This window comes from Mytilus californianus, unplaced genomic scaffold (assembly GCF_021869535.1).
Source record: "Mytilus californianus isolate M0D057914Y unplaced genomic scaffold, xbMytCali1.0.p SCAF_50, whole genome shotgun sequence".
NCBI lineage: Eukaryota > Metazoa > Mollusca > Bivalvia > Mytilida > Mytilidae > Mytilus > Mytilus californianus.
In genome coordinates this window covers 691,471-710,211 of record NW_026262702.1, presented here as the reverse complement: position 1 = coordinate 710,211, position 18,741 = coordinate 691,471, and the positions used below count along the sequence as shown (strand labels likewise).

The 18,741-nt window shown below is 31.5% G+C and overlaps 1 protein-coding gene across 1 annotated transcript; it reads left to right on the top strand.

The window, feature by feature from the left end:
* The first annotated feature begins 193 nt into the window (after window positions 1-193).
* LOC127703790 (zinc phosphodiesterase ELAC protein 1-like) lies at window positions 194-15,180 on the top strand. Its single transcript, XM_052207872.1, has 10 exons — window positions 194-322; window positions 2,795-2,928; window positions 4,026-4,141; window positions 4,879-5,085; window positions 7,508-7,602; window positions 8,388-8,483; window positions 9,342-9,441; window positions 10,438-10,618; window positions 11,688-11,785; window positions 13,643-15,180. Exons 2-10 carry the CDS (start codon window positions 2,850-2,852, stop codon window positions 13,754-13,756), a joined length of 1,086 nt encoding a protein of 361 aa, XP_052063832.1. The 5' UTR covers window positions 194-322; window positions 2,795-2,849; the 3' UTR covers window positions 13,757-15,180.
* The last annotated feature ends 3,561 nt before the right edge of the window (window positions 15,181-18,741 follow it).

Sequence of the window (18,741 nt, the reverse complement as noted above, 5' to 3'; positions counted from 1 at the left end):
AATAATAATTCGAACTAAAAAGATATATCTGCCTACCAGAAAGAAAAAAGTAAAATCACAAAAATACTGAACTCCGAGGAAAATTCAATCGGAAAGTCCCTAATCACATGGCAAAATCAAATGACAAAACACATCAAACGAATGGACAACAACTGTCATATTCCTGACTTGGTACAGGCAATAAGAAAGAAGAATGGACGAAGACTTCCAGTAATACTTTGATTCGTATCTATCCCCTTACGTCACTGGTGCAGCTAGAACGTCGTGCACTTTTTAATTTCCCTTTTGACGTGACCACGGTGACTGAACACAGAGCTTTTAGGTATCACCACTTAGATGATTTTTTACATATATATTTTAAAGTATAATTTATTGTCTTCTATTCTCAATAAAAATAAGAAGATGTGGTATGAGTGTCAATGAGACAACTATCCATCCAAGTCACAATCTGTAAAAACCAAGTTTAGATGATGAAAAATAGAGTTAAACCTACCAATGAGAATTAAGATTAATTTAATTAAGATTTGATTAGTGTTATAACTAGTTCTCATATCAAACATTTAGGTGATGTAGTATAAAAAAAACATCCCTATGATATGTTGACCGTCTTACCTGTGTAACACACCTGTTTACAATTACTGGTAGATTTATAAGTTTCAATTTTGTGACCAAGTGCTTAATTGAAGTGTATTTTCAATACTCTCAAAGAGTGGGGTGCCCATATTCGTCAAAAAACAGTCCATTTTCATCAAAGGATAATCTACATTCAAACTTCAGCAACTTATTCATGTTATTCATGGTATCATTTAATTTCACTTATAAACATGCTAAAGTTAATTTTTAAATTAACATGTCTTGTGAAGGAGGATCCCAGATTACTAATCCCAGATTAAACAGATAACATTAACATACCTTAATAGCTGCATTTTTTTTCACAAAAGATGTGCTACCACATTTCTTCAAATGAATACATTTTTTTTTGTAAATGAACAATCCTGGAGAAATGTTTCCCAGGCTCTCTAAAAAAAATTATACAGTAAATTTCAGTAAGAACGTGCATGCGCGTAAGAAAAACGAGAAGTGGAAGGCGTGAAAAGGAAAGAATTGGCAATTAAAGTTTAAATTAGATTCTATGTGAATAAATCTAAACGAGAAGCCTTTATTCATTGAGCAGAAGAAAACTAATAATCTGGGTCCCTTTTAATGCGTAGTTTGATGGCAACTGTACATTTGATTAGGTGAAATTCCCCAGAACTCTCACATACCTCTGAAAACTTACCACGCCATTGTTATACTACATTAAATGGGATTGAATTATTGACACTGACACTGTTCAAGCAAACAATAGTGCACACCTTACTTTAGACAGACATCACACATCTTTTCCCGAAAAAAATCACAAATCGGCAAAAATTTGTCTATGGCGAATATGGGCCACCCAATCTACCTATAAATTGATATAGTGGTGGTGATGGCAACTTCATGTATTGGATCCTTTCGCCTGACTTACATCATACATTTGTACATGTACATGTTTGCCCCTGGTTCCCTTCATCCTGGATTCATTCCCCAATAGAGTCCATTTGCCCTAGGTTTGTTTGCCCTATTTAAAAGAAACATATTGATATATCTGGTATTTAGGTTTTATAAGGCATGCCTTTTATATACCTCTGCAGATTGGTTAATAAAAAAAGAAAATACATATATCTCAAATTATATTATTCACAAAAAAAACATGTAAACAATTTTAAATTCATTACTTGTATTTGAGCAAAGATTGGCTTGATTGGTACATTTGTTCTTCAGGTTTTGGTGGAGTTCATGTTTGTCAGTCTTCTTTCTATGTTGTGTTTTTATATATTGTTGTTTGTATTTTGATCATTTTTCATATTTAGCCATGGCATTGTCAGTTTGTTTTTCGACTTATGAGTTTGATATCTTTAGTCTCTCTTTCATGTCTTTAATGAGAAAAGTTCTACAAAATTAGTATTATTTCACTTTCTCATTCGTTTATGCATCACATTGAAACTTGAAACATTTTTCATTTTGAAAGAGAGGTTAAAGATACATTTACCAAAGGGATATTCAAACTCATAAATTGAAACAAACTGACAATGCCATGGCTAAAAATGAAAAACTATCAAAAGAAAAATAATAGTATTCAAAACACAACATAGAAAACTAAAGACTGAGCAACAGGAACCTCACAAAAAACTGGGGGTGTTCTCAGGTGTTCCTGAAGGGTAAGCAGATCCTGCACCAATTGAAATAAAGACTTATAATTAATATTATGGACCAAATTACAGCATATACTCCTTTATTCATTTATTCATTATTGCACCAGTTCAATCCTATGAAAGATAACCCATTTGAACTTCATTTTGAAATAGAACTAATTGTTTATCTTTTATATATAAAATAGACCTATAGCTAGAATCAATATGAAGGACAAATCAGCACAGTCTAATCTTGAAAACTTGGTCATGTTTATAGATAAAAAATTGAAATTATTGAAAAAAATATTTTTGATGGACCTAAAATACTTTTATTTGTTAATCATGTTAAAAGTTGAAATATTTTTTTTGTATTCATAAGTATTTATATATTTTCCTTTAGAAATCAAAACTACATATGTGGCAAAACTATAAGTGCATAAATGAGCTGTGGCCCATATTTTTGGCTTGCTAGGACTTTGATATATATATCTGGGTTTCTCATAATAAACTCTCATTTATGTTAGAAAGGAAAATCATGTGTTAACTTGTTGCATATTTTGTTATTTCTCTTAATTTAGGAGATAATTGTGCGGAGGCATTGCTACAGAAACTGCTTATATTAGCATCACGAGCATGGAGGTGATATTTCTGGGAACAGCATCAGCCTATCCTACACCTGATAGAGGAGTTTCTTGCATAGCACTAAAAAATGGTTAGTACATATATGTCTGTAAAGATAAAGAGATGATGTATGATTGCCAATGAGACAAATATCCACCAGAGTCAAAATCACAAGGATTTTGCCTGTAAAATTAGTATGAGTTTGAGAACAATATTAAATTGAACACACTTTAAATAAATAGTGAAATATACTACACACTAGTTGGCATCAGGGAGGTATCCAGGATTTTTGAATAAGGGGTGTAATTCCATTAAACATAAGAAATATGGCCCAGCATAGCAAGGCAACAATATTTTTGGATGATTTTATGCTAAAAAATGATATATTTTCCAATCAAAGGGGGTATACACCCTGTATGTCCCCTGAATCGCCACTGGGCATTATCCAGGAAGGCTGACTAGGTCACTAGAAGCATGTGACTTTTATAATCAACTAATAGTCATCAACTCATCATGTACAAAAGATAGTTGATTATCCCATCAATATAATCACTATGCATGATCATGATGACTGATAAAACGTGTAAAGGGTAACTCAAGAATTTCGTTTAGCTAACTCAGTCACTAGGTTATTTTTATTAATTATTTTATAAACTGGGTAAAGTTTACCTAATTTATATTAATCTGAAATTCAATTTTTAATGGTTTTTAGAGCATGTAGTACATTTTTTACTTAGCACCCAGGCATAATTTTAAGGCATCAGTATTAGAATAACAATATTTTTTTTTTCTTTTCCTGCTACTTCTGTAATCCATATTCCTGTGAAATTTGTAAGCGTAAAATTGCAAGTTATGATTTTTCGTTCTTAGATGTTAATGTAGATTAATTTTATTATCCACAATTGCCGTACTGTGGGTCCATTATAATTCGTGGTATATCATTTTTGTGGGTACAGGTGAACCACAAATTTAAATGTTCAACAAAGTACATATTTTCTACAGGCTTTTATTCAGACTTTTGTAAAACCACGAAATCAAATATCCACGAAAATACAATTTATCTTTAATCAATGAAAACTGGTACCAACAAAAACAAAGGAATCCACAGTAACACAAACAACATGAAACACTTATTTCTATGATGTAAATTCCAAGCCAGGCAGATTGACACAATATTATATTTTTCAGAGGACTGGGTATGGTTGTTTGATTGTGGTGAGGGGTCACAAACACAAGTCATGAAGAGTAAGGTCAAACCAGGAAAGATCAGCAAAATATTTATAACCCATCTCCATGGTGACCATGTAGGTATCGTTATAATGAAATGATCACTATGTATTATTATTCAATTATTGCCATCGTATGAGGTGAACATCCCAATTGTTAACCTTTTAATGGTGTTTTAACATCAACCATTAGGACATTCACAGGGTACAGGAATTTGCAATATTAAGTACCATAAAATTGAGAATGGAAATTGGGAATGTGTCAAAGAGACAACTCAACCAAAGAGCAGAAAACAGCCCAAGGGCACCAATGGGTCTTCAACACAGTGAGAAAATCCTGCACCTGGAGGCGGGCTTCAGCTGGCCCCTAAACACAAATGTGTGCTAGTTCATTGAAAATGGACGTCACACTAAACTCCAAAACATATACATGAACTAAAATGTATTTTTTAGCATATTTGATATTTTTTTCGTGTTGATTCAATTCTAGTCGATTATGTGGCGTTCATTTTCAAGATTGCCTAACTTTGTTAGTGTATTAATATAAGTAAAAGATCCAATTTAACATATTCACGTTATTTTTTCTACTCTTGAAAGTCGCAAAAATAAATAGCTGGCAAAAAGAATTTAGTGTACAGTTTAAAAAAATTATTTTGAGCTAAATGACATCTATAGTACACAATTTCTATACATTTCTATACCAACTTTATACAAAATAAAAAATTCCAGAAAATCAATTTTCCTCAATCTATAAAAATTGGTAACCACAAAAATTAATGAATCCACAGTTTTATAAATTCAAACCTATTTTGCAGTGTTATGGTTTACCAGGATTAATGTGTACCATCAGTCAGAATAACCAAAGAAGTGAACCAGTAGAAATTTATGGTCCTGAAGGTCTCAGAAAGTTTTTACGGACGTCATTATCATTGTCACAGTCACAACTAGGATTTGATTATATAGTTTATGAACTAAAAATGATACCAGAACAATATGTCTTTGAAACCAGTGGAGCAATATTGGTAAGGTATAGGAGAACTTTGTAAAAACTATCAATTATCTGTATTCCCTATGTGTCAGAGAGTGTGGATTGGGGCTTTATTTCTGAAGTCATGAATTTTTATGTCATTTTTAGCTCACCTGGCCCGAAGGGCCAAGTGAGCTTTTCTCATCACTTGGCGTCCGTCGTCCGTCGTCCGTTGTCGTCGTCGTCCGTTGTCGTTAGCTTTTTACAAAAATCTTCTCCTCTGAAACCACTGGCCCAAATTTAACCAAACTTGGCCACAATCATCATTAGGGTATTTAGTTTAAAAAATGTGTCCGATGACTCCGCCAACCAACCAAGATGGCCCCCATGGCTAAAAATAGAACATATGGGTAAAATGTAGATTTTGGCTTATATCTCTGAAACCAAAGCATTTAGAGTAAATCTGACATAGGGTAAAACTGATTATCAGGTCAAGATCTATCTGCCCTGAAATTTTCAGACAAATCTGACAACTTGTTGTTGGGTTGCTGCCCCTTAATTGGTAATTTTAAGGAAATTTTGCAGTTTTTGGTTATTATCTTGAATATTATTATAGATAGAGATAAACTGTAAACAGCAATAATGTTCAGCAAAGTAAGATCTACAAATTAGTCGTCATGACTAAAATTGTCAGTCGACCCCTTTAGGAGTTATTGCCCTTAATAGTCAATTTTTAACAATTTTTCGTAAATTTTTGTAATCTTTTACAAAAATCTTCTTCTCTGAAACTACTGAGACAAATTTAACCATACTTGGCCATAATCATTATTAGGGTATTTAGTTTAAAAAATTTGTCCGATGACCCCGCCTTCCAACCATCCTGGCCAACTTGGTTAAAAATAGACCATAGGGGTAAAATGCAGTTTTCGGTTTATATCTCTGAAACTAAAGCATTTAGAGCAAATCTGACAGGTGGCAAAAATGTTCATCAGATTTAGATGTATCTGCCCTGAAGTTTTCAGACGAAACCGACAACCCGTTGTTGGGTTGATACCCCTGAGTTAGTAATTTTACAAAAATTTTGCAGTTTTTTGCTATTATCTTAGATATCATTATAATATCTAATATCTAATACTATTAATTATGATTTTAACCTTATTTTACATGATTTCCAAAGCATCAGTAAATACAGGTGAGCGACACAGGCTCTTGAGAGCCTCTAGTTATTAAGTTTTACTTGTCTGTCTGTACTTCTGTACACCCAAAAATTAGTTTCCCTTCTCTAACTTTATTTTGCCTCGACCAAATGTTATGAAACTTATACACAATGCTTATTACCACAAAAAACAGGTCAAGTTCAATTTTGGTAGCATCATTTTCACTGCTCTCGAGTTGTGTCCCTTTTTAAATAAAAAATTGCTAAATTTGCTGATTCAGCATTCTAACTTAAGTTTGCCTCAACCAAATGTTATGAAACTTATACACAATGCTTATTACCACCAAACACAGATTAAGTTTGAAATTGGATGGCGTCACTTTCACCGTTCTAGAGTAATGTTCCTTTGTAAATATAAAAATTGCTAAATTTGCCATTTCTGCACTCTTAACCTTAGTTTACCTCAACCAAATGTTATGACACTTTTACACAATGCTTATTACCTCCAAACACAGATCAAGCTTGAATTTGGGTGGCGTCACTTTCACCATTCTAATGTTATGTCCCCTTTGTAATTAGAAAAATTTCTGAATTTGTTGTATATTTACAAGTGGGAGCACCTGTGTCCTATGGACACATTCTTCTCTATTCTTTTCATTTTAACACCCCATTATTTTCTATTCTTTTTTTTTGGGGTTTATTTTTCTCTATTCTTTATTTTATTTTGTCCATCTTTCTGCAGTATTGGCTCATTATACTCTATTATGTAAACCCCATCCAAACCCTCACTTATATATGTATAAATCTCTCCTCAGCTTATAAAAAAATTTAGTCTTTTTAAGTTCATTGGACATTTTAAATATTAAATAACAAAAAACTTCTTGTAAGGACTTTTACACATTTAATAAGTGATATGCTTTAACTTTATGTAGAACTGAAGAGAATTAGAAAATTTGCTAGTAAGTAACTAAAGAACAACTGCAAAAAATGTATTAACAAAAATATCAAACTCAAAGTTTAATTCAAAAAAGGGTAAGTCCGTAAAAACTGACAAAATCAAACATTTGACTTTATCAACCAACAGAACGAATGGAACACAACTGTCATATTCCTGACTTGGTACAGGCTTTTTCCGAAGAAAATGGTGGGTTAAACCTGGTTATATAGTTAGCTAAACTTCCCACTTGTATGGCACTTGTTTATACATGTAGTTCCGTTATATTGACAAAATTGGGTGAGCAACCCAAACAGATATAGTAGGTAAATGTGACAATAATTGGGATCCAGAAGCCAATACTACAATTTTAATTCTTATTTACAGACATGGGATGTAAACCTGTCATGTGATGATATCTTACATCCAAATGAACGACCAGGTTTATTGATAGAATGTGATAGAGACAAAGTTTGGGATCTGTAAGTATTCAAATATTGTAATCAAATTAGAAAAATTTCTTTAGACATAATGATAGCCAGTTTATTGATTTTCCCAAGTCATATCAGTTTATATTTGTAGACTTAAATTCAATAAATGATTTGAGTCAATATTCTTAAACATTACTTAAGTTCTATTGAGGCCAGTTTCATTAAAACTTAATTGTCTGAATAAATTGGAAAATGAATGTTTTTAAAGTTTTGATTTTCAATAAGGTTTAGTTGCTTAGCTCAAAACGATATCATCACTTTCAAAGAAAATCTTGACAGAAAAACCCAGTGACCACTACATAATGAAACTGGCAAGGGAGATGATTTGTTGATTTTTTTGTTGCACACAAAGATGATATCTTGTTTAATTACACTGGTATTAAGAAAGATTTTACTGTCTTGTTTTGTAGGCATTAAAATAAGAAATTTAGATCTAAAATACATTTAGAAGCCAGTCATCCTTGAATTGTTTCTGATTTTGATATGGAATTAAATTTTATTACTGTAGACATCTGTGATGATGTTCCTTCTATACTAGCTTCATCCTTATCATGCAGAGAAAAATCATGATAGTAATACACATGTCAAATAAAATAACAAAATCATACCATAGATGAAAAGCTGATCTACACAAATATTTTCTTTTAATATTTAATAATTAATAATCTGTTTTCTAGCTTCAAATTTAAAATTTCTTTCAAAGTAAATATTAAAAACTATTTATTCCAATATTAATTGTATATATTTTGTATATTTTTTTAAAAACTTTTATTTAGATATGATGATAGTAAAATTGGAGTTAAGGCAGTTTGGTTGAAACATAGAATTCCATCGTTTGGATTTGTAATACAAGAGAAACCAATATCTGGAAAGTAAGGTATTTATACTATATCCATCACTGCATCTTTGATTGGCTATTGTAAACAAATATATGTCAAAATGAAATTAGAATTTGTATGATATGAACTTTTGTATAAAAAAATAAGGAGATGTTCAAATGAAATGGATATAAGCAATTATAGGCCATTGAACAGATTCAACAATGAGAAAAACCCATATTGTATATAGTTTAAAGTGGTTCAGGTCTATTGTACTTGCTTTTAACCAGAGGTTGAAATGTATGATGTAAAAATTCAACTCTAGAGAGGTCAACATAAGGTCTTCAACAAAAGACAAATGTATTTGTCTATGGATTGAGGAAATATTATAAATCTGTGGATATTTGATTTTGTGGCTTTTGCCAAAGTCTGTATACAAACTTATAATAAATATGTACTTTGTTGATCATTTAAATTCGTGGCTTACCTTTACTCACGAAATTCAAGAAATTTGGTATCCCACGAATAGTGATGAATCCACAGTAATATAGAATGACTCAATACTAAGGAATTGGTGCCATATTTTACCATGTGATTGTTAAACAAAACCAGGATGTTACATGTAGTACAAAATTTACAAAACAGACATTCATATTTTTATATTCCTGCAAACTTTAAAGCAGGATATGATTAATAAAGTTTGGCAGAATGTGTACCGGTACATATATGTTTATATATTTTCATATTATAATGCCTCAATATTCTAATGATTGATTGATTTTTGTTTGCTTAAAGTCCTCAATTTTGGTATTACTTTAACTTTCAATCAATGTAGTACACTCACTTAAAAAAAAAAAGCGAAGATGTCTGAGAAAATTTACCAATAATACTGAAACTATATATTTCTGACAGGTTAGATCCAGCTAAACTAAAGGCTAAAGGGATACCTCCAGGTCCCTTATATTCTATAATAAAATCAGGGCAGACAGTCACAGCACCATCTGGAGAAAAGGTAAAAAGTGCATATAATTTTTGAATTATTTTTATCAATGTTGAAAAATCTTTCCTTTAATGGAAATTCATCTGATTGGATAAAAATTATCCAATAACAGATAACAGATAATTATATGGTAGCTGATAACTTTCAGACACTATATAAATAGTGTGCCACTTTAAATCCATCATTCTGCCTCTGAAGAAGGTCCATAAAGGACTGAATCTGTCAGACTATGAATCATCACCAAGCACTGTTAATTAATTATGTGTTTTGACATTACCTACTTTTTATTTGTCATATTTTTTTTCCACTGATACACATAATTAATATGGCTTCAACTAACAAAAGCTCTTCCCCTAAAAAACTTATAAAATGCATATTGCTTATGATTTCATTTGATCAAAGGTCAAGATTGCAGCAGCAATTAATAGAGTGCAATTGGGTATTCCGTCACCAAATCCAATGAAAAAACAATACCCAAAACAAACAAAAAAGGATCAAAACTCAGCTTTTGCACCAATAATGCTTCTGTAATTTTTTTTAATAAGTAGGACCAGTAAATCAAATTAAAGGAAAACAGTGGGAAAACTGCAGAATTCCTTAAGATAACAGATATTATATCAACTTGAAAAAAATTATAGCATCAGCGGTGGAAAAACAATAAAAAATACATGTATTTCATAACATATAATTGAATTGCTGTTTAATGAGGGTATTGATGGGTTTTACGGAATAGAGAATAATGGACAAAAGGGCAGAATAAAGGGCCATAAAAAATAAAGAATAGAGAAAAAGAAGCAAAAAGAATACAGAAAAGAGAATTACAGTGTGCGGAAATATAAAGAATAGGGAATAAAGGGCAAAATAAATAAAGAATAGGGAAGAATGGTATAAAAAGTTAAAGAATAAATAAATGAAGGACCCTCATCCAGACTCTTTTATTAACACATTTTCCTGAAGTCACTTTTATCCATGAAACCTTAAGCAGATTTATATGTAATTATCATTTAGATTTCCCCAAGAGATGTTGTTGGACCTCCAAGACCAGGAAGAAAAGTAATTATATGTGGTGATACCTGCTGGTCAGAGGAGCTTCTAAAAGTTGGTCAAAACGCAGATATTTTAGTACATGAGGCAACATTACAAAATAGTTCAAAAGACACTGCTATACAAAATGGTCATTCAACACCAGGTAAGATTTATTTATTTCCTTTTAAATGTTCTACAAATTAAAATATAACAAAATCTGTTAAAATATGCATTGAAAGCATCAAAATGGGATTTTTTTTCTGCACTTACAAGCTCCCTTGGTTATAAAATGGCAGCTAGTGTTTATTGATGGATGCAGCTGGAGTATCAGTTAGAACCTCTGACCATTGGCAAAAATAACTGGTGATCCTTGTCAATTAAGATCAGAGTTGAATTCAACTGGCGAAGAGCAGGGTTTGAACTCACAACCTCAGAGTTCACAGGCTTGTCATCACTTTAGATGAACTACTTGGACTACTAAGCCACTGAGGTCCCCATGTTTTGTTACTCCATGAAACCTTATTTAGCCTACTACAAAAATACTGTATGGGTTTTGCTCATTGTTGAAAGCTGAACATTGACCTGTAGTTTCTTACAACCTTGTCCTCTGGTCCTTGGTGGATAGCAGTCTCATTGGCAATCCTATCATATTTCCTTACTAAAAATCCCAGAAAACAGTCGCAGGATATGTTATGTCCAATTAAATGTGTGCAAAAAAATCTTTAAGTTTATTGTCTGTTGTCAGCTTGATATTTTATTTTGAGATTACACAGAATATTAATTGGTATTTTTTTTATAATATTGTTATGCCTTATGGAACTGATTATTCAAAATGAAAAAAATATATCTTGTAGTAGAAGTTGAGTGGTTCCTTTTCTCATGGGTATGATCCTGGACAGTTTGTAATAATAAATATATGTATCTTTTCATTTAATGGAGATGCTTAAAGATTATGGTAAAATGTTCTCTATGAAGTGGGAATAAAGAAATTGTTAACAATAAAAGTCTTCAGTTTTTTAAACCAAAGAAAACAATGATAAAACTTAATGTAATTTGCTCTTATAAAGGATAACAATTAATGTTTGTCAGACAAAATTCAATTATTTTCATAGTATCCTGATATTGCAGCAGACACCACCCAAATATAAAGTATAAGTATACTAGTAGTCATTACATTCCATGATGTAATCTATAAATTAGTACACTGATGTAACATTTTTTTTTTGTTTCAGATATGGCAGCAGACATTGCCCAAAGATTAGATGTTGAGAAGCTGGTATTGACACATTATAGTCAGAGATATAAACCTATCAATTGCACAGATACTGAGGTAAGTATATTTCTTCCTTTTTATCTCAACTGGCTCAAAGGGCCAAGTGAGCTTTTCTCATCACTTGGTGTCTAATGTCGTCGTCGTCAGTTAACGTTACAAAAATCTTCTCCGTTGAACTACTAAGCTAAATTAAACTAAATTTGGCTACAATCATCATTAGGGTTTTTAATTTAAGAGATGTGTCTGATGACCCCTACTGTCAACAAACATGGCTGACATGGCTAAAAATAGAACATAGGGTTGAAGTTTTTTCAATATCTTAATGACTAGAGAAAATCTGACAAGAGCAAAAATGTGTTATTTCAACTATAATAGATAGAGAGAAACTTTAGCAAAAATGATCAGCAAGACAATGTCTACAAATAAGTCAGCAAGGTCAAAATAGTCAGACGACTCCTTAATGGAGTCATTGCCCTTAAATCACAATTTTTGCCATTTTTTGGTGTTTTTGCCTTTTATTTTGAAAACTATAATAGATAGATAGAAACTTAAAATAGCAAACATGATCAGCACGACAAGATCTACTATGAAGTAAAAACAATGCAGAAATTGTCTGTTGACTCCTTACTGGAGTTAATGCCCTTTATTGACTATTTTGGTCCTTTTCTTTTTATGCCATGGCATTGTCAGTTTATTTACGACTTGTGAGTTTGAACGTCACTTGGGTATTATTCGCCTCTCTTTTACCATTTTTTCATTTTTGCCTCTTAACTTGTAAACTAAAAAAGATAGATAGATACTTTTGCAAGCAAAAATGATCCATAAGGCAAGATCTACTAATAACTTAGTTTTGCTGAAATTGTTGGTCAAGTCCTTATTATAGTTATTGCCCTTTAATCACAATATTTACCAATTTGTTGTTATTTGCCTATTATTTTAAAAACTATAAAAGATACTGTAAATTCAGAAATTATTGTGTGCATTTATCATTTGGATTTTTTAAGAATGGACAAAAATGTGAAATTCATTATTTTGATTTCAGAAAAATCTGCATACAGATATTTGTATCAGATATCAGAATGTGAGTTCTCATTATTGCTATACCCACCTAGTCACATTATTGGCAATAGTAAAAAACTTGCAATAATTTCTGAATTTACAGTAGATAGAAACTTTAAATAGCTAAAGTGATTCACAAGGCAAGATTTGGAAATTTGTTGATATCGCTTAAATGGTTGCTCATCATTTTAAAGGAGGAAATGCCGTTAAATTACAATTTTAATCAATTTTTTTGTGTTTTTGTTTTAAATCTTGAAAACTATAATAAATAGATAGAAACTTGAAAAAAAACAAAAAAAAAAAACTAATAAGACAAGATCTGAAAATAGGTCAGCATAGATGAAATTGTCAGTTGTCTTATAAGTGTTATTGCATTTAAACGACGATTTTTACACTTTTACATGTTTTGGACAAAAACTTTAGAATGAAGAGAGATACTGTAAACAGACAAAAATTATCCGCAATACAAGATCAGCAAAAAAGAGATTATATCCATGAACAATATTGTAGTCTACAATGTTGGAAAGTGTCTATTGATGAAAATGTACATAGAACTAGGTGAGAGAAACAGGCTCTAAGCCACTAGTTTCCTCTTTGTATAACAGCTTAATGAGGCAATATATTTTTGGTGAAAATAAACATCTAACGATGATTTTCATTGGAAATTGTCAAAAGTACTAGAAACTGGACACACATAATCAATATCGGATGTTTTATTTTGAAATAAAAGCACCAATTTGAATATTAATTATGAGAAAAAAATCCATTTATTTGGAATTGATTGGACAACAGTATATATACAAGACTTTAAACAGAGAAGTAAACAATATAATGTCATCATATGTTTATTCACAGAAAGAAGAAACTGTACAGATATTGTATGATGAAGCAGCTTCTGTGATAGGAAAAGATAGAGTTGTAGCAGCATATGACTTGTTGACAATATCTATACCACTAAAATCATCATAGTACTAATTTATAGTAGTATTGATAATAATGTGGGATATGACTATTTACCAAACAGTTAATACAATGAAATATGTTAAGCTATGATGTGCCTCACTAACTTTCAGAAGGGATTTGATAAAAAGTGAATGTTAAACATGTAGTAACAAATAAAAGTAGATTTTTCTCAAATGTTTAAAAACTTGTGTCAACCTCCAAAATTTTTTCCTTTTTTGCCAGAAATTCATGATTTTTTTTTATGATGCTGAACATATACAAAAATATTCTTTTGCAAATAAAATGTTTCCATTAGATTCATCAATAGAGATTTTCCAAACTCACCTGTGTATATGGACTTATTTTTTTACCTGCATTATCAAAGGTAAAAGCAGATCTACTAGAAGTTTTTCTGTTTGTCTGTCCATCTGTCAGTCCTTCTGAAACACAACGAGTGTATCTAGTTTGTGCCATGTGTAACTCAAACAGTTTTCCTCCAACATTATTCAAACTTACATTAATATTACTTGCATGCATTGATTGCACACAGATTGAAAAGGTGCAACTTCTATTTTGGTTACAAGTTTGAATTATTTTTCTGAGGTTTCTCATATGTTGAACCTACTCCATTTTGTCATAGATATAGTTGTTACCTAGTTTGTTACATGTGTAAATAAAACACTATCCAATTTCCATTTTTAATTCTTTGCATTTGCTGCCAAATGGGAACTTTTTGCTTTCTTTTAACATGGTCTTGTATATTTCAGACAATTTTGCTCAATTGTGCTTAATGGGTTTTTTTTTAGCATATATAATGGTCTGCTCTTTTTTTACAATTGAATCACCTGTGGATGTAAGGCAGAGGATTAACATTTATGTATTGCAGATCACCTAAATAAAAGTTACTCCATATAAAACCTCTTCACAACATACAAATGTTGCTAGTGTTAGTACGTCTGACATCAGTCCTATAAAGATATAACCATTCTTCCTTAGTTTCCATTTTTTTGTTCACTACTTCTACAAGTGAACTAAGATTCACTTTGATATAAAGCAAGTTGATGTAAGATTTTTTAAAACAACATGTAATTACCCCATTTGAATTAAAAAAAATATTTTTCTCATGATTTAAATTACATTCATGTAACTCTAATTATAATGAAATTATAGATCAACTTATACATGTATGTCTCCACAATTTTTATATTTTTTCATACATTGTTTTTCTCCTCTTGTTTTCCATGTTGCCCTGTTTTAATTATGATCTTAAAAGGGCATTAGTCAAATTCATTTTCACTGGTTTGACTCAAATTCTTATATTCGACTTATAACATACTTAAACGCATATCCAAATTATAAAAATTCTAAAATAAACAATTTACGATGCATAGACTCCATATTTCATGTGTATTTTAGTCTAGACGCCATCTAATTAACCATCGAGGTGACCTCCGAAGACTGCCGATGGTCATATAACCTGATACAAACATAAACATAGATATAAATAGATTGCGAACTTGTGCAATTGGATTTTTCTAGGTCTGTTTGATTTCATATTATAGGTTTAAAAAAATATGTTAATAATCGTTTTTTGTCAAGCCTGCGACTTTTGTCGCAGAAAGCTCGACATAGGGATAGTGATCCGGCGGCGGCGGCGTTAGCTAAATTCTTAAAAGCTTTATATTTTAGAAGGTGGAAGACCTGTATGCTTCATACTTTGTATATGGATGCCTCATGTTACAAAGTTTCCGTCAGTCACATGTCCAATGTCCTTGACCTCATTTTCATGGTTCAGTGACAACTTGAAAAAAAAGTTAAGATTTTTTGTAATGTTAAATTCTCTCTTATTATAAGTAATAGGATTACTATATTTGGTATGTGCGTACCTTGCAAGGTCCTCATGCCTGTCAGACAGTTTTCACTTGACCTCGACCTCATTTCATGGATCAGTGAACAAGGTTAAATTTTGGTGGTCAAGTCCATTTCTCAGATACTTTAAGCAATAGGTCTAGTATGTTCGGTGTATGGATTGACTGTAAGGTGTACATGTCCAACTGGCAGGTGTCATCTGACCTTACCCTCATTTTCATGGTTCAGTGGTTATAGTTAAGTTTTTGTGTTTGGTCTGTTTTTCTTATACTGTATGCAATAGGTCTACTATATTTGGTGTATGGAATGATTGTAAGGTGTACATGTCTAGCTGGCAGGTGTCATCTGACCTTGACCTCATTTTCATGGTTCAATGGTTATAGTTAAGTTTTTGTGTTTTGGTCCGTTTTTCTTATACTTTATGCAATAGGTCTACTATATTTGGTGTATGGAATGATTGTAAGGTGTAGATGTCCAACTGGCAGGTGTCATCTGACTTTGACCTTATTTTCATGGTTCAGTGGTCAAAGTTAAGTTTTTGAGTTTTGGTCTTTTTTCTTATACTATATAATAATAATAATAATAATAATAAATTCTTTATTTAAAGAGGGTAAACTCAGTTAGTTACAATAAACTAATCTTCCCTGAGGCCCTCAATGCAATAAGTCAACTATATTTGGTGTATGGAAATATTCTATGATGCACATGTCAGTCTCGCAGGTTTTATTTGACCGTGACCTCATTTTCATGGTTCATTGCTCAGTGTTAAGTTTATATGTTTCAGTCTGTTTTTCTTAAACTATAAGCAATAGGTCAGCTATATTTGTTGTATGGAAGGATTGTAAGCTGTTCATGTCTGCCTGGCATGGTTCATCTGACCTTGACCTCATTTTCACGATTCATTGGTCAATGTTTAGTTTTCTTGGTTAAGTCTGTTTCTTAGAAACTGTAAGCAATAGGTCAACTATATTTAGTGTATTGAATGATTGTAAGGTGTACATGTATTTCTCGTTTGGTTTATATGACCTTCACTTCATTTTCTTGGATCATGTTAAGTTTATGTAATAGTTGTAGTAAAGCTTTCATTTAGGACTATCAACATAATATCAATGGTTAGTAAAGAAGGCGAGACATTTCAGCGTGTGCACTCTTGTTACCTGTATAAGAATGAGTTTTTCTAGATCAAACCAGTCAACCAAATGGTTTACCCTTGTTTCACTTTCAATGTTTACATTCTTTTCCATTTAATAATTGAACACGCCTAGTTCATGCGTAACCCATCTCTAGCTATAGGGATCAATTAAAGTTCACATGAATACGGATTCAATGAGGTCGAAATTATTCACTTGCAAGTGAATAATTCATTAGCGATCTTTCTTTGCTTAATTTAACAAAACTGAACCAAACTGGCTGTTACAAGCAAATTATTATTTCACTATTTCACTTTCATTAATGATTGAACAAAAAAAATCATATTTTATTTTTTTTTATATCTTGTAGCTAATGCCCCTTTCATGAAATTAAATTTCTTTATGTAGGCATCAGATGGAAATGAATTAATTTTGTATTTTTGAAATAAATAATATGATTTGTGTGAAAAGAATCAAGTCATTGTTCTGTAATAGGACATCAAATAAAAATCATAGGCACATTTTAGCCTATGTTTAATTCTGTAGATTACCACAAAACTATTATTCTAATTTTTCTGATACAAAAAAATTGGTGGAAAATCTAAATTTTCTTCAATTGTGGTCATCGTTGAATATTTCAATGTGTTTATTGACATTGCACTACAGCCATGTTAGAGCACATTATATAATATATTATTGAAAAAGTCTGGGTTCCTGCCAGTACTTTGTTGATTAAAAATGATATTTGTAAATTATGCAGATTGACTTTCAATAAAACTTTTGACTTTTACTTATCTTCTTTTCGTTATATAAAGTGTGGAGGCTAGTTTAATGCTTGCCATCGATTGATTACCTTGATTTGGATCCTTGTTCATGTGAAAATCCAAATGAAAAAATTCATATTTTATTGCTTTTTATACTACCACAATTTTTTTGGGTCGTATTATGTTATGCGATGTCTGTGTCAGCGTTCAAAGACTTTTTGTTTCTCAGACAATAACTTGAGTATAAGTGTATGGATCTCTATGAAATTTTAGCACAAGGTTCCATACCACTAAAGGATGGTTTGGATTGTTTTTTTGGGGTATTGTCCTAGCGGTTTTGTAATAAGGGGCCAAAAAAGGTCAGTTTTACTGGTTCATAGAAAATAATTTGGTTCACAGAAAATAACTTGTGTATATTAAAGTGTATGGATCTGTATGAAATTTTAGCACAAAGGTTCCAAACCCCAACAGGATTGGGATTGATTTTTGGGGTTGTTGTCGTAGTTGTTTTGTAATAAGGGGCCAGAAAGGGGCCAAAAACAATTATTTTTCTGGTTTTAAGACAATAACTTGTCATGAGTATAAGTGTATGGATCTCTCTTAAATTTTAGCACAAGGTTTCTTACCACAAAAGGAAGGTTGGGATTTATTTTGGGGGTTATTGTCATAGTTGTTTTGTAATTAGGGGCCAAAAAGGGGCCAAAAACAATTATTTTTCTGGTTTGCAGACAATAACTTGAGTATAAGTGAATGGATCTCTATTAAATTTTAGTACAAGGTTCCATACCACAATATTAAAAGGTTGGGATTTATTTTGGGGGATATTGTCATAGTTGTTAGGTAATTAAGGGCCAAAAACAAGCATTTTTTTTATGAAATTTTACCACAAGGTTCTATAATTCAAAAGGAAAGTTGGGATTGATTTTGGGGGTTATGGCCCAAACCATTTAATAATTAGGGGCCTAAAAGAGGCAAATAGGATTTTCTTGTTTATGGACAATAACTTGAGTATAAGTCTATGGATTGCTATTTAATTGTTCCACAAGGTGTTATACCATAAAATAAAGTTTGGAATTGATTTTAGGGGGTTATGACCGTAACGGTATAGTTAAAAGGGACCAAAAACAATACTTTTGTAATACTTTGTATAAATTGCTTATTTTTAAGCAATTTAAATCAAAGTCTTGAATTCTTGGGGTTCTTCAATATGCTGAATCTAATTGGGTATTTAGAATTTGGATTTTAGGCC

Bases quoted from the DNA above. Each gene is read 5' to 3' on its own strand.
- LOC127703790 (XM_052207872.1), top strand. From the start codon at position 2,850: ATGGAGGTGATATTTCTGGGAACAGCATCAGCCTATCCTACACCTGAT. The intron at 8,484-9,341 runs GTAAGGTATTTA...TATTTCTGACAG, and splicing joins GAGAAACCAATATCTGGAAA to GTTAGATCCAGCTAAACTAA. The intron at 11,786-13,642 runs GTAAGTATATTT...GTTTATTCACAG, and splicing joins TCAATTGCACAGATACTGAG to AAAGAAGAAACTGTACAGAT.